Source organism: Diadema antillarum, unplaced genomic scaffold (assembly GCF_040938485.1).
Source record: "Diadema antillarum isolate AM-2024a unplaced genomic scaffold, OU_Dant_1.0 seq00000876_RagTag, whole genome shotgun sequence".
NCBI classification, from domain to species: domain Eukaryota; kingdom Metazoa; phylum Echinodermata; class Echinoidea; order Diadematoida; family Diadematidae; genus Diadema; species Diadema antillarum.
Window position 1 is genome coordinate 1,192,118 of NW_027271740.1, and position 17,483 is coordinate 1,209,600.

Below are 17,483 nucleotides of genomic sequence, written 5' to 3' on the forward strand. Positions count from 1 at the left end.
AGATTTTAGGGCCCACATTTTATGAGGTATTAAACAGCGAAACCCCACCATACAGCATCGAAGGCCAGTGAACAGTTGGTGGCTCCGACAGGTGGCCGAGTAACATCAAACTCTACATAAGTGTGAAAATGTAATTCCAGATTTCCACGGTATGATCACGGTTTGTGCAACTGTCTGTAGGTCACACATTCTGTCCGCCGTTAATGGCCAAAAAACTAACAAACAAACAAAACAAAACAAAAAGAAACACACACATACTTACACACACAAACAAACCGAAACGAATTGAGTTTCTAAAGCAAAGTCAAGTTGAAAGTTTTTTTAAAATGCAAATGAAAACTGAAAGCGTTGAGTGCACAGTCAGCGTAAATCACAGCTGATGGCTTGGATAGTGGCAAGATGGCGGCTGCCCTTAGCGTCGGTGACTTCTCTTCCGGAATGGCCAATGCACGTGAGCCAACCTATCCAGTTCAGGGTAAAGATCAGTGGGTCGTGATCGAGATTAGGGCAAGGTTCTATACTCTTTTCATTGAGTCACGGGTTTTCTTGTGTTTTATTATTTCGTTAATTTAGCCCATTTATCAAAGACAGTGCGTGTGTGTGTGTGGGGGGGGGGGGAGCACCCGCCCCCCTTTCCATGGCCATTGTTATGGTCGTATAGAATTATCTTTTGAAAGCATTTTGAAACTGAATCTCGCTGCGCCTATTCATTTTCATTTTCTGTGAGAATGTTGGTTGTTTAAAGGTCCGTGGATTATAGGTCAGCATTCAGGATAGAGACTTCCTAGCTCTGTCTTATAAGTGATAAATTGTTGATTTGTTAATTACAATCAATGACAGAATCTTCCGGAGTAGATACTGTTAACTGTTGTCTCTGATATAGTGCACATCTTCAAGGCTAGACAAACAGCCGCTGCAAAAAAAAAACAAAAAAACAAAAACAAAAAAAACAAAAAAACAAAAAAACTCAGATAGTGACTCAGATACTCGTGCTTGGCTTTAACCCCTAGCAGACTCTGTATCAAGGAATTTAATCAAAGCAGGGTATATTCATGGGAATAACACCAGCAGCATATCATGCTACATAGGAGAAACAAAAGTTAGATTTCATACAATATTATTTGGCGTGAGTTGTGTGCGTCATTTTATCCATTTGTTCACAATGCAAATTACCATCTAATGAGGATAGATTTCGGTTTCATACAAGTTTATTACCGTTATTCATACATGACATCATTGGTTAACTCTTATTTTTCTTTTCTTTGTTTTTTAACAGGAGCGAAAATAACCTTGTACTGTCAAATATTGTTTGCAACCAACGAGTACATCTCTGGTCTTGATCGTCGACAGTGTGCAGTAGGCCTACATGGCGTTTCAGCTCTTCCATTTGACGCGATTATGGATTTGTTGGGTTATCTAAGTGTTTGCCTTTAAAGAGTGGGTTGATCTCTGCAATCCTATACATCTCTGATAAAAATGAAAGTTATAATACTGGACACACTCACAGCTGGCAAACCATTAGCAAGTTAAGCGAGACGATGGGGAATTCCCCTCCGTAGTCTATTATCAGACATGTCTTTTAGTACGTACAAGTGAACAGTGCACTTTCTTGGTATCTTTTTCACACATCCAACCCACCCCCCCCCCCCCACATACACACAAATGAAAATAACCGACTCATTACTCTCATGACTGTTACTCTATCCGCTCATTGATGTGAACACAAATTCACTTTATTGACTTGTCTGACTTAGTGGAAATAAAACACACCTAGCGATATTATGTAACAATGTTTTTGTCTAAAGTGTTTCTCTGTTAAACACCAAATAGCCGTATTCAATAATACCAATATTGCAACTGATTGACAAACCGCCCTACATGGACGCAAATTATCACTGAATATAGATCAGTGTTTCAGTCGTAGCCATGATAAATGAAATCATGGGCATATACGTACTCGAGCATGCAGGATTCGAACCTACGACCTCCTGATCTCCGGACAGACGTCATCTCTACTAGACCACAGAGCTTCCGCTCGACATCAAGTGGTGGTTCTCTAATCCCTATAGCATGCAGCGGGCACTGCATGATTAGTCAAATTCATGAAATTCTTCCGTCGAGATGTTTTTATTGCAACTGATTGACAAATTGCCATGTACCCCACATCGACGTAAAAAAGCACTGAATGCTAGATATTAGCAGCACTATAGGCCTATTGCTGTCGGGCGGAAGCTCGGTGGTCTAGTGGAGATGACGCCTGTCCGGAGATTAGAGGTCGTAGCTAGGTTCGAAACCTGCTCGAGCATAACTTACGCCCATGATTTCTTTTTCATGGCTAAGACTAAAACACTGTACAATTCAGTGCTTATTTACTTCGATGTATAGGGTAATTAACTTTGTCAATCAGTTGGAATAAGAACATCTCGGCGGAAGAATCTCATGAATTTAAAATAATACTACTAACTGTTCAAGAACATAATATTCACTTGTCAAAATCATGCAGACGTTCACATTTCCAATGCTGTTCATCAATGAAAATTAATCCGCTTTTATTCTGTAAATTTATCCATGTACTCTCTAAAAAAATCGAGTGAAAATATTCACTCTTGAAGGAGTGAATACAAAAAAGAGTGAATTTTATTTGATTTTGATTTTGATTTATTGTTCCATATTTCAAAACATCAAACATGATACGATCGATTGAACATAAGATTGAACATAGCGTCGTAATTACAAAGAATACAAGAGAAGACAATTTAACAAACATGAAATGTGGGGACCTACTAAAAAGCAAAGCTTGTAATGTATAGGTCCCTGTATATATGAAAGTGTTGGTCTTCTTAAACAACCTAGAAACGAAAACTATGAAAGGAAGGAAAGGGACGTAAAAGAAAAGAGAGCAAAAAGAGCAAAAGAAAGGAATAAAATATACGAAAGCATAGCGAAATACAAAGTAGCCACCTGTAACGCGCTTACAAGACTCCTTGTCACCCGAGCAACACAGTTACGTAACTGTAAGAATGCGCAAAAACGCACATGATACATAATGATTCATTAATTCAGGAATAGCCTTGACATAAATGACTCAGTAAAAAGAACGAAAGGCAAACATGGAATACATAATGATAAACAACGAATCTGATAAAGAAGAGAGAGTTCAAATAAGATTGCATGTTGTATTATTAGATATAAGCCTGCACAAGGGATTTTTTTAGTTTACGTTTTTAACAATTCAATGACAACGATTCAGTAATGTCGGAGTCAAGGCTGTTCCAGAATGAATTTAAAGTGAAATTGGAGTGAATTTTGAGTGAAATGTTCCTTTTCACTCGTTTTAGAGTGACCTTAGGGATCACTCCAAAATCTTCGAGTGATCCCTGAGGTCACTCCAAAATGCACCCTATTTGTCCCTATAGCAGCACCCTGGAGTGCACAATTGCACCTTTTATTATGCAAGTAGAAAATTAGATCAATATTTTATTTTGTATTCGTACGTACAAAGACGAAGACATATTCATCAGAGTGTAAGTTTGATCATGCGAGTAAAACCTTGGCACTCGTGGTCCCAATTTTCCATTCACAGTGAATTAATGCTTATGGTGCACGTTTGCACTCTTGATTAGCACAAAACCGAGGGTACAAATTCGCACCCCTGCAGGTTCAAAATTCAGCGTATTGCACCTCTAAGGGTACAAATTGCTTATTGGGGTGTAACCCCTACAGGGTGGTTGTATAGCGACAATTTTGGGGTTCAAATTTGAACCCGTATTTCTTAGTGTGATGTGATGTGTGTGTGTGTATATATATATATATATATATATATATATATATATATATAGGATATATATATATATATATATATATATATAGGATATATATATATATATATATATATATAGGATATATATATATATATATATATATATATATATATATATATACTAGTTACTATACAGTATTTACGGTTAGGGCTACAAGCAAACAAATACAATAAAGACATTCAATCGATAAATTTGAAATAATTCCTTATATATTTCAATAATGCACTCTCACGTGTCAAACAAAAATACTTTGTAACTTTGCAACTCATGGCCTATACACAGCACTTCAATATTTGACGTATAATTAGTGATTGAAGGTTAATGGTAACAATTTGTAAATGTCTGTACATTATTGGCCGATTTTAATTATATGTTGCATTAATCATCATGTATCATCATGTATACAGTTATCTGCAGTCTTCTCTTCTCAATCTTGCATATATAATTTACAACGCAAATATGTTCATAATCTACACTTCACCAAAATTTGCATTTAGTCTCCAACGAAGGTTGTAAGTATGATAACTTATTCTTAAAGAAATGCATATAAACCAGTATGATTCATACCTTGACGCCCACATAGTTATTTCCTGCAAGATATAAGCATACATATTGCAATTAAAAAGAGAGATTGCTCTTCTAAAAAATAAAGTACCATTTTACTCTGTATGCATACCATTCTGCATGGTGGCTGCTGTGAAAAAGGAAAAAAGAACCTATAAAGAGGAGCCAAAGAGTAACAATAAATTGCGTCAGTGTAAAAGAGTTAGGAGTAGAATAGCACTTGTTAGTAAACTATTTTTTTTTCTGAACAAAAGTTCAATGAGATGATCTTTTAAAGTCACAGTAAATTAACACACACGCACGCACACACACACAAACAAACAAACAAAGAAACAAACAGAAAATGACCAATTTATGAGGTGACATTACGCATGAAGGCGGTCCAAATGCAAAAACTTGTATAAGCACACTTTGCTTTTAACATTCCAGTAGTAAACTTATATAAAATTTTATGAAGACACCATGGCTGTTGAAACAGCTGATCTAGCCCACATACTATTATACAAAGAAAGCAAAAACGGATTTCTAGAAAGTTTTTTTTTTTTGGTTATCTTTTAATTTCTTTTTTTTTTGTAACAAGAAAACTGACCTCAAAAGAGAAAGTTTGCCTGCGGAGACGATGTCTACATTCGATAGCAACAGTTCATTGGAGAATTTTAGAGAAACCACATAATATTTGGTTAGCTTTGAAAGCAGGCAGAGAATGACAGAAAAGATATTCTCATATGAAGTTAAGAAATTTTTGAATTTTCAATTGACTCTATATGAACACGTCGTTCTTTTCCATTTCTGTCTCTAAGAATAATTCTCCTTTGTTGAGCTCCATCTAACAGTTTTACACTCCTGTCTGTCTTGTGTGACGGAGAAAGTCAACACATTCTTTCACATATATCGTACAAATTTATGAAAATCATGATTTTCTATGAATTTGCGTCAAACCCGCGTAAGATATTGAGCAAGAGGTCAGAGTAAAATCATTATGACAGCCATTTTCTCAGCTTACAATAAAGACGCAATAAGGTAACCTTAATCTTATTTGGTAACCTTTCTTTAGGGGTTATATTGATATCCTTTAAATAATAAGTACGGAGAAAAAAGAATAAGTTGTAAGCCACGCATATAACGGTGAAGAACATAGATCATAGATAAGGTGATACTAGACTTTACTCGTTGCTTCAGATGCTAGTATAATAAGAGCATAGTGATAGTCTCGCATGCTGACAAGTATAATAGTCAAATGTTATATTCTAACGTCAATGATGACGTAAGTATGATGACATAGCAGGAATAATGCCCATCACATGCAAAGTGCAGGAAGAAGAGGATGACAATGCGCTCAACTAAATGTTTGCAGCTACACACAATTTGGACGGACAATAAAGAGTGCAAGTATTGCAAATTATGATTACTAGGAAAATTGCACAGGAAATAAGATATGACACAAATTCCAAGTCGACATGCAAAAAAAAAAATACAAATGTAATCAATCAATTCATTAAATTGTATGCAAAGTAACTGCGAACACGCCATTTGCATTACTTAGAGCAAAATAGCTGTCTTTGCATTTTAGTGGAAGAGCTTTGGATGCACAGTCGTAAAGAAAACCTCAAAAATTGTTCTATATCATTAGAAATCCGAGGTAAGGTTCTATCCACCTAGGATACAATGGGCCATATACTGTATAGTTCAGTCAATTTTAACGCCATCAAGACAATTATGTTGGATAGACCAGACAAGTACATCGAGGTAGAGTTGCTTCACTGTGCGACTGATGACTTGTCTCATCAGCTCCCTATCGTTTCCTCGTCAAGAAGCTTCGTACTTCCTCATTTAGTTGTGTATATACTGTATACGGCATACAACACTTTGATGCGTAGAAGCTGCGTGTCTCGTTGGTAGGAATTAGTTTCGAGGAGCATTACCGAGTCCAAGGTTCGTCTTGTATGTCCCAAACGTATACTTCTGTGATTCTGAGAAGGCGATATGATAACATGAAAGAAGGAAATGAGTTGAACTTCTAGCGAATAGATGCAATATTATTGTCATGCACAATTAATCATGTTTATTTTTCACAGATAAGATAAAAAAGCGATAACAAGAGTGAGATTTCAAAAATGAACCGTTTTGGCAAGCCTATCCGTAATGTACAGATAGACTTGTCTCCTGCCCAGGATGAAAGCTTCATGAATGTTTACAAAATATTTCTCTAAGACATGCTACTTATGATTATAGTTGCTGTCATGGATGGGTTATGATGGGTTATATGTTCACCTCATTCACCCCCAGGAGAAAAAAAAAACACAGTCAAGGAGTAAATTGTATCCTATTTACAACCTTGAGTCTCATGTTATGAATATTAGTGGAATGTTACTACACAATGATGGATGCTCCTATTAAGTTTTCCATCCCCTCTTTTAGCCAATGTATGAATTACATTCCACCATGCGTGCGCACTTTCTTCTCCCTTAAATTCAAAGCTTAACTCTTTAAAGGGATCGTACAGTTTTGGTTGAGACCTTATTTCGGGTTTCTAACATTTTTTGGTGAAATAATGAGAAACCTCTTATGAATATGAAAGAGCATATAATTCTATGAGGAATTCAACGTTTATTTGATGAAAGATGATTTTGAAATGGCCGAGATATCCAAAAAAAAAAAGAGTGATTCTAATAAAGTGTGGGACCCACACTTTATTGCGATCGCTTTGTTTTACTTTGTTTTTGGATGTTTCAGTCTTTCCAAACCCGAGTTTCATCAAATAAACTTTGAATTCCTCTTGAAATGGTATGCTCTGTACTATATCATAAGTGTTTTCTTGGTATCTCAAAAAAAGTTAAAAGCCCAATTCTCATCTCCACCAATACTGTACCATCCCTTTAAGCGATGCAGCGTGGAGTACATGCATTATGATATGTAATCAAACAAATAAATAAATGAATAAATAAATAAACGAATATAGAGTTAAGGAGTTGACTATATATCAGTGTATTCAATTTTCCTCACTTGAGACTGGTTTTTTCTCTTCCAGCCAGAACTTGAAACCTTCCTTGGCGTGTTGGTTGTACACATTGCTTCTCCATGACCGTCTAGATGACTGCTGCCCTAGCTCTGGTGATGAGTACACGTAGGGATTGTCAGCATAGTGCGACGGCTCGTGGCTTCGGGAAACTGGAGTTTGATAAATGAGAAAGCAATCGTGTGTTTGTTTTTTTTCATTGTCATAAAACAAAATAATAATGGTATAAGACATGGAGAGCGCTTATCATATCACGTTATAGGCTGCCGTAACGAGTCATTATAATGCTATCTGCTTTCTTTACGTAGTCTTGATATAATATTTATAAGCGCTGTCAATAATGATAATAATAAAGGCATATCATGTAGGACTAGTAATAATAACCGTGTATGTATTTATGTGTGTATAGTACTACTACAGCTACTTACAAAAGTAATGATAACGATAACAACGATGATGATACTATATACTGCTACTACTACCACTAAATGATAATAACGATGACGATGATGATAATGATAATAATAAGAATTATGATAATAATAATAATAATAAATAATAATGATAATAATAATAAGAACAATAACGATAATAACAACAATCATCTCGAGTTTAACAGGGGCCATTCCCAGGAACGTGCATTTTGTCTACGCAGTCTAAATGGAAACAAGTAGTTAATTCACCATCTTAAAAATGGTATTTAAGAAGACTTCTCATGTAGTGTCTCAACACTCTCAAGCTAGCATGAGAAAAGAAAGAGAGCTTAAAAGTGCTTGTAGTATTGATTAGTGTATACAATGTATACTTACTAAATGTGAATCAGAACAGAAGAGAAGCGTTAGTCCCTATATATCCGAAAATTTGTTCTCCTATTGATTTCTTCACAAAGCTGAAAATTGTGTCTATATTCTTCATAAGCTATAGTCATCATCAAATGACATCACCAAAAGAACAGGAGAAAGAAACATATTATACTCAAAAATTTGAAGTGTCAAATTATGTTAGTGAGAGAGGCCCTATATTCTAAACTCACCGTATGCTGTCAGCCCTTCGCCAACCGATCCCGCCCAAGGTGATCTAAGAGATACTGGTTTGACATGAGATGCTTGGCGGGGAGCCGCCCCGTAGCGAACGATTCCCGAACTGAAGCCAGAGTACAGAGGAGGAAGCTGAGGTAGACAACACAAAAGATATTATTGTTATCATTATCATATTATGTATGCATGATAACACAAAAAAAAAAAGAAGGGAAGAAAATATATACATAAATACATGTAAATCGAGTCTCACTCAGTGACTTTGGCATGGGGAAACAATCTTGGTACGTAGCCTACAACGTCACTATAGGTCATTGACTTCTGAATTGCTCATACATGTATTTGTGTACTTAGTACTTGTCGTTCAGATTTTAGAATATAAAAGAAAATTCCTAGGTGAACTGTATTCACATGATTACCCTGTGTCGTCGAACATGATTTATGATCTTAAAGCTTCGCTGGCGAAATGATGAGACATCCATAAACATGTTAGTCAACCAATATAAAAAACCACCACAAATCAGCTTTTGGAGGGTATGACGACGTTATCTTACTGGATTTAAACTTGTAGACATGTGAAAGAGGAAGTGACTTTTTGACCTGTCTTTCCATAGCATGCTAAATTGAGCACGTCAAATTACCATCTCATTGCAGCATACCACACTACATACTCCCGTATACTCTCATTATGATAGTCATCATCAGCTTTTCATTATAGAAGCCGTCTACTAAATGCGTCTCATTAGCAGTCACCATCTGACACCAGGAGCGAAAAGTCCTTTAATTTAGGTACACCATGAGCTGGGTATGATTATTATGTCTCACCGTTCTCAGCTGCTTGGCGTAAGCTGCCTGTGGAATTCGAATCTCCTGGATCTCTACGCCCTCTGCGATCCACCGTGGTATGTTGCCATAAACCAACCTGTGACATGGTGAAATTAAAACGAGATCAACGATAATTGAGTGATAAAATGTCAGGAATAACCGAAAAATGGGTATAACCGCCAAATGGGATTATTGCTTTCAAAAAGACCAGCAGTTTTTTTTTTTGTTTTTGTTTGTTTGTTTGTTTATTGTGAAACTGTCAATGAAACGTTCCACGTAGAACTTTGAAAGGAGAAAAAAATAATGAAATTGGTTACTTTATACATGGATTGTATACTACCCTGCCGGCTACTCTACCATGTTTGATCGGTTCGCTCATGTTTACTATGTACCATTCGAGACATATGAGGGAATATTGCACTTTGCGACCAAAACGAAGCGTAGTGTCGATTGTTTAGAGGAATGGATGTAAAGAACATTTTAACTCTTATGTAAATTTATACTCTTGTTCTGTCACGTGGCTGCAATGAAACTCAATAATTCTTACAATTAGAAAAGCGCTTTCATTTTTCTTGTAGGATAGAATGGACGATTCTCACGCTATAACTTTTTGAGATTGTTCAATTTTTGTTGATCATTATTACCAACGTTAGATGTTGCCTTTGTGATGGCACTGTTTTACAGTTGCAGAATGTGGTGTTGGGATAAATCTTTTGATGTCAAACTTCTAAACGCCACATCCACGTCTTGACAGGTTGAACCTCTCACAAAGATTCTTGAAATCTTGGAGAATTGCTTTTAAATATTATGAGTGAAAAGGAAAACTTCTGGTGATCAAGAAACCCGTTTGATTCATACTTTAATAGTTCATAGCTCATTTTTTGTTTTATTAATTTGTTTTTCCAGTCTTTGCAAATCATTTGTAAATGATTTAATTACGTTTGTGATTCAATAAAACATACAATAGAAAATAGTTCAAAGCTCATACAGATTCTCGTACATCAAGCTATATAGAAACGTGTGATGACAGTTTCTAGCAGTTCTCGACCACAGCTTATCCGCATTTTGTCAGCATCGCGGTAGTCAAACGTTGTCATACCAACGCTATACAGGTGAGATCTGTTTTCCGTAGACTGGTAGAACCGCGCACAGTTTCCGTGTGGAAATTGAGTGTTTCCCATCGCGCAGCACATTTTCCCTACAGTTGGCCCGGATGCGTTTTTTTTTTAAGACGGCACAGATTGGGGCATGGCGCGTTATAAACCTATGGGAAAAACGTTGGGTTAGGGTTTTTGGTTATGGTTATGGTTAGGGTTAGGGTTAGGGTTGGGGTTAGGGTTAGGGTTAGGGTTTGATGGTTAGGGTTAGGATTAGGATTAGGGTTAGGGTCCCCGATAGGTTTTTAGTTTCCCCAATCTGTGCCGTCTAAAAAAAACACGCGGCCCGGATACAGCTCTGAGGAAAAACAGAATGGCGTCGCTTTTCACGCATTTTATTGCCTAATGTATTACATCGTTCTATAGCGATTCGACCTTCGTGAGATTCAACATGAGGATCACCCATTGTGAAGTATATATCCTACTCTACAGTCGAAAAGAATATAGACGACAGATCACATCACTGTCCAACCCTTATAAAAGATGATGCAGCTAAATGGTTTCTGCTTCTGAACGCCTGTCCCCGCGTCTACGAGTATCAACAAAGCACCACCACTCGCCCCCTGATGTTTTTGTCTTCCTCCCTTGCATAGGGGACATAAGCATGCATTGGGGTTAAGAAGCGTTAGATCGGACCTATCCTTTTCAATTCATTGTCTCCTTAGTATTGACTCACATTCTTAGCATGGCCATGCCTGGCTGCAGTTTATTCATGATTGTTGAGAAAGCAAGGAGCGGATCAGCTAATCAATAGAGCTTACCAGTCCCCGCTGCTAGTAATTCACTTCCACGTTAAACTAAAGATACAGATTTCCAGTAGGAATAAATCCATCCTTGATGTAGGCCCTACTCCAGACACATGGTTTATATCCGGGCCACACTTAGAGACCTGCTCACAATCATCATTTATTCGAGTCTTTCATATTCTAAAAATTTAAGCTCAACAATCACACTCGTTATTATGTAATCAACAAATTAGACTGCATCGAGAGTTTTGCTTAGATTCCTCGGTGGCGTCCACCTGTTATAAAGTCAAATATTGCCAGTGCAATGAAATCAACATGTACTACTCGTGTGAGATAGAAAACTAATGACGCTATTTTAGCAGATTGTTTATAGTCTCCAGATAAATCGCATAATATCCTTTTAGCAAAGCCCATTTCAATATCTACGTGTAGAGACAAGCAATCACCAGCAACATAATAGGGCCTCTTCAACTTGAAATTATCAAGGGGAATGCAACAGAAAGATGATCCATATTCCATCTTCGCTTAGGCTTATGATATGTAAGTGTAAGTCTATGAGAATTGAACAGTTTAATCTCCAAATACAATCCTACATTCACCTGCCATGAATAATGACAATTTTTTAGCACATATTACTTTTGTTTCTCTTACAATCAAAATTGATTTCGGCATTAACAATTCACGTCTCAGCCTGGTAAACCCAAAGTTGATGTACCTTTAATACACAACGTTCTTTCCATCCATGGAAAAATACACTCAATGAATTTTTGAAGTTTTATTGTTCAGAGAAGCAAAGCATTGAGTGGCACAAACTAACGTCAAGAAATGCCTATAGTCTTCTTTTACATAGCATATCCGCTTTCTCCCTTCACAATCTACAACGTATATGTTGTTTCGTATTTTTTTTTTTTGTCGTCGTTTTCTACAAGGAAAGAAACGAAATCTACCGTGGCATTTTACGCTGCCTTGTTTATGTACACTTTCGACAAAATTTGTTTTTTTCTGTCCTTAAAATTTTACAAGTAAAATATTATCTATTCATAAATGTGAAATAAAATCTATCTTGTTATTATACTCCTGACATTTTTTTTTCCAGAAAGAGCAGTGTAAAATTTGTCAATTTGTAATAAAAAAAAAGCATTTTTGTATTATACGCTGAAGTTAAATGTCTTTTTGCTGTACATATTCTTGCATTTCAAAAGTACTCTTAGTATATAAAAGATGAGTATCTATATATGGACATTCTAGTATGTCCCTTAAATCAGTGAATTAAACCGAAATTGAATTGAATTGACTTTTAAAAGGTTGACAAAAACAAGATGCAAAAAATCAGGAAAATTTGTTGTGAGCATTGCATTCCAGTACTTGCTTTATTTGATTCAAGTTTAGAAGCCTACAAAAGTGCCGACTTTTTACATCCACAAAATATTATCTCTGTATACCTATGCATTTCTTAATGACAGTGTGTTGCGATTTTTCACAACGTAATTCTTCCACATGGCTTTGAAAACTGCCTCCCTCCAGCGGAGTAGCTGAACTTGTGTATAGAAATCTCTTGACCCCTTCACCTCACACCATTTTCCCTACTGATCAGCTCACTCGAACTCGTTTAGCTGTAACCGAGATCATGAACTTAACGTCGTTTTCACTCTCTCGAAAGAAGAGAGGGGAGACAGAGGAAAAAAACAGAAAGAGAGAGAGGGGGAGGGGAGGGACCGAGAGGGAGAGAGAGAGAAGAAAGAAGAGAAGAAATGAAAGAAGAAAAAAATAAAGAAAAGGAAGAGAGAAAGAGACAGACAGACAGACCAGCCTAAAGAAAGACTGAAAGATTATAATGTGAGCAGGTCAAATTGAGTCCGTAAGAGGCAAAACAGAGAGAAGTTTTAGATAGATTGATATCCATATTTCAGAAGAACGACTTAATGGTTTTGTGCATGGATCTGTGCTGTGTGCAAAAGTAAGCATGTCATCGATAGTACAGTACAGGCAAAATACTCGTGTGCCGAAAACTATATGAAAACTGAGATGGGTTGAAACCTATAATAGAGATGTCATTAAGGTCTAGAATATTTCATATTCTTACATCAACACATGACATGTATATTTGATATACTATGTATGTATATATATATATATATATATATATATATATATATATACATACATACATATAATATATTATTATTTCAAATTGAAATTGTACTAACTTTTGTCGATGTGATCCTATTCTTGGTTTAACGTGTGTGAGTATGAAGACATATAGTGTTTATCATGATAATGTACGAAAAAGCGTCTTCCCAATTGCACAAATTCGACTTGTTCCACATTGCAGTTGCTGGGGATTTATGGGCGGGTATATAGTGGTTTACGATCTCGTCAATGTTTAGACTTCATCCTATCAAATCATCCAAAGGACTTTAAACAAATCTAACCGTGAAGAACAAAGATTTCTCGGCCACAGACAGATAAGTAGGTACACATACAGTTCCGAAAATTGGCGTCATTCGCCCATTACACGAGCATCTTTAGTACACACTGTGTACGAAGACCGTTCATTGCCGTTTGATTTTACTGGACATCGCTAAAATAAATGTAAGAACAAAGTGATGACATAGCATACAGGAATGCACTTCAAATGCATCTTCAAAACAAGTTTATGAATTCTATTCTATTCTATTCTAATGAAAGGGTAACATTTTAGGTTGTTATTCTCACAACTAATAAACAACATTAATAATGTAAGTAATTGAATTCTCGAACAGACATTTCACACCTGGCAGGAAAATTTCAAACCCTGGAAACATAAAAGACAGAGTTCGACTTACCTCTCATCTAGAGTTAGTGGGTTAGAGTTCTGAATCTTCACTCTCGGGATTGCCATGCCGGTCGTCATTGTCGGAGTTTTCTTATTTCTCACCACAGAGATGCAATGTTTAGTAACCTTCAGTCAATCTCCGTAATGCTTGTTTCTCGATAAGAGTTCTTCGTTTGTCAGGTTTTCGCCATTTAATAGTGGATGGATACATTACACTAGCAAAAACTCGATCGGCAGAAGACGCTCCCGTACATATTATACCTGAACAGATCACGAATCAGAACAGATGTAGGGGGTCATAGGACATCCCCCACGTTGTTGCTTTTTATCGACGTGATCTGTGCGGGAGAGGATTACCGCTTCAGTGGTCGCAGACGACAACTTGACGGCACTTGCTCACTCGCGAACCGCTTCCCTCGTTACCAGGCAACAACTCTAGGCGTGTATGTACAGTCGTTACTCTGTGATGATCGCCGAGAGTAAACTTCGATATTGTTAAGACTGCCATCCAAAGAAGTGAAATTGATTTATTGTTGTGTCAGTGCCCTTGGACATTGTGGAAATTTAGAAAGGAAATGTTACATGAAATGACTTATTGTGTGTCCACATGAAACGCCAATCGGCATAGCAGCTATGACATTGAATTGTCCCTTGAAGCAGCGGTATGGGTACTACAAACAAACAGTATTCGTCAAACTTCTGGAAGATAAATCGTTTATTGTAAAGTGCACATCAACAGGACGCAGAACGAGGACAAGAGAAAATAATCTGATGACAACAGATCTCACATAGCCTTGTGGTCAATGCCTACAAACAAGTGTCATCATTTATATAAAAAATCTCTTAATGTAAGAGATATTATACAATACTGCAGCATTATTTTGTCATCTTATCTGCACGAAAACTTCCAATGACAACCTTATTTTAAACCCGGGTATTTCAATTCATACAATGGAAGGCTGATCTTACCAAGTCCTGATATATGATTTATATAATCAAACCAACAAGAACAGTAAAGAGACGTACCTCAACTGGTAGTAAACCCCACAGGGGTCACATGGCTACAGAAGATAATGAAAATGATGTTGCTAACGATAGCGATAATCACGGCGACGAGATAACAAATTCTTTGTGAAAAAAACGTGATTTTGCGAATTTTTACAGAATTAAATGGCAAGATAAACAAAACTAAACATGTACATATGACATTCATATCTTACTGAGAAGATATATATGTGAAGTAAGTTAAAAAAAAAACCAACAACACTATGGCCAATATGGTGTGTTACCATACGAATGAGGCTATTATAATTGTTACTCAACAGAGATAAGTACATCTGTATATGCAAATGCTATGCAAATTACAGTACAGTGTCTTGTACAGTGCGTATCCAGAAAAAACAAAACAAAACTAATTCATCTTTGAAGGGTTTGTGTACCATAATTATCAGCTTGGCATTGTTGTCATCAAAGTTCATGTGCTCAGTCATGCATGATATTTGTCAACATAATTAACTATAAATGCAAAGAAGAAGACTTCCCCTTTCCTCACAACCAACATTGCGCTCTCCATAGCTGGATATCATCAAATCGTAGCCCTCCAAATTTGGATTACTTTTTTTTTTTATACGCACTGTATATTATGTAACACTTACTGTACTAACTTGTAGTAATGTATTATTGGTGAGTGTATTGCCGCATGTATTTTGTAAACCTTCACTTAGATATAATATAACATCTCTGCTTCAGTAAACTGTAACACGAGTTTGTTTTGTGTTTTGAGTGTGAGTTGTGTTGCCTGCTTATTCCAGGTGACAATATTTATAGGCAGTGCGTGTTACATTGTTTATTGGCATACCCGTGTGCACACACATTACAATCATGTATAGAGTGCTGTTTTTACATGCTTAAAACATGAATAATATGGTTCATGAAATCCTTTCAAGTTGCAGATATGAAACGGCTCTCTCTTTCTAGAGATTGACAGGAAATATCAACTTTCAAGAATAAGTTTGATTTGTCTTTTATTATACACATATTTCTGTAATACTTTATCAGTATACTAATACTGCACAGTCACCGGACGGTATGGGTTTTGACTCATCTATCACATTTTGCTTGAGGATTTTGTGTAAAACATAGAATTTATAAATTTCTGTTTGTAACAGTACTGTTTGAAAATCCTAAGTCAAGCAATTGACATAATGGAAATGGTAAATTAGATTTACCTTCAATATAATCATCATCATTTTGATAGATATTACTGTTTAAGTACAAAATTTCCTGTAAGAAAATTATTCCTTTACTGTATTGCAATAATCAACTAAAAGACATTCTGCGGACAATTCCCGAACAATATCTCCCCAAACTAGCCAAAATGATTAAGATAAACCTATAGACTATAAAGTGATAAGCAAGTTTTAACATTCACCCACACAAATTAATACGCAAATTAATGTGTTCAATGATTCGATTGTTCAGTGAATGACTAACATTTGATCTCAAATATCATTACCTATACGAGGTAGTTTTGCGAGGCAATTGCAGTCGGTATTTTGCAGGGTCGTAGAGGTCAACAGTCAATATTCGTTGGTATTTTGCTAATTCCGGGTTTCGCCATTCACTTTACATGTAAACATTCCGGTCGACCACAAAGAGAAAACATTTAAGGACGTCGCTGTGTGTCGGTTACACGCACCGCAGAAGAACGCTGATAAATCAACTCATACAAGGTCGACCACTTCCAGCAGCACTACGCCTCAAACAATGACTAGTCCATTTGTGCACAGTGACCATCAGTTATTATAACTCTCCAAATTGAAACAGAAGCAAAAATAAAGTGTAAAAAGGTTCAGATGTTTGAAGTTCGCCTGTTACAACTACATACATATGTATCTTGGAAGTTGGAGTTGAATGATATACATTGATGAACAATTTTTCAATTATTCGACATGTTGGTGATGATCTACAGGTAGTCAAATGTGGCTTGATCTATATCATAGTGTATAGCCGTATTCACATATTTTCCTAATTTACCTAGGGGATAGGTAATGATTATGACATTGACTGGCCTGGGGGGAGATACCAGATAAATATTGCCCGCAAAGAAAGAATATTTTCTGATATCTCCCTAGAGGCCAGTCAATACTATATAAATGTTTTGACCAAGCAAAGTGATCAAAGAATTCTATACACACGATTCTGATACCATTAAGGAGGTCAAGAACTATGAAAAGTCAAAAATTTACTCCAACCCAAGACCAGTATTTCATTGTTCACTCCTTGTGGCCATTTTATTGGTAGAACATTCGTCGGTAGAATAACATTTAGTCTGCTGAAATGATCTCATTTTGTAGAAATGTTAGAGTTTTAAAAATGGCTGGCAATCACTCTATAAAACAAATAAAACAGTGAGAAATACAATTACTGTGATGACAAATAACTCTTTTTTGCCGAAGTATATCTACGTTAAATGTAATGATTGTCGGCTGAAATGGTTTGA

General features: G+C 36.3%; 1 protein-coding gene across 1 annotated transcript; it reads right to left on the minus strand.

The window, feature by feature from the left end:
* Positions 1–6,091: 6,091 nt before the first annotated feature.
* LOC139740741 (uncharacterized) lies at positions 6,092–14,162 on the minus strand. Its single transcript, XM_071651308.1, has 5 exons — positions 13,992–14,162; positions 9,264–9,360; positions 8,435–8,570; positions 7,389–7,553; positions 6,092–6,355 (listed from the first exon to the last, which is right to left on the minus strand). The coding sequence occupies exons 1-5, from the start codon at positions 14,057–14,059 to the stop codon at positions 6,288–6,290; spliced, it is 534 nt and encodes a 177-aa protein (XP_071507409.1). The 5' UTR covers positions 14,060–14,162; the 3' UTR covers positions 6,092–6,287.
* Positions 14,163–17,483: the final 3,321 nt, after the last annotated feature.

Bases quoted from the DNA above. Each gene is read 5' to 3' on its own strand.
- LOC139740741 (XM_071651308.1), bottom strand. From the start codon at position 14,059: ATGACGACCGGCATGGCAATCCCGAGAGTGAAGATTCAGAACTCTAAC. The intron at 9,361-13,991 runs GTAAGTCGAACT...ACCATGTCACAG, and splicing joins CCACTAACTCTAGATGAGAG to GTTGGTTTATGGCAACATAC. The intron at 7,554-8,434 runs GTGAGTTTAGAA...ATCAAACTCCAG, and splicing joins CGAAGGGCTGACAGCATACG to TTTCCCGAAGCCACGAGCCG.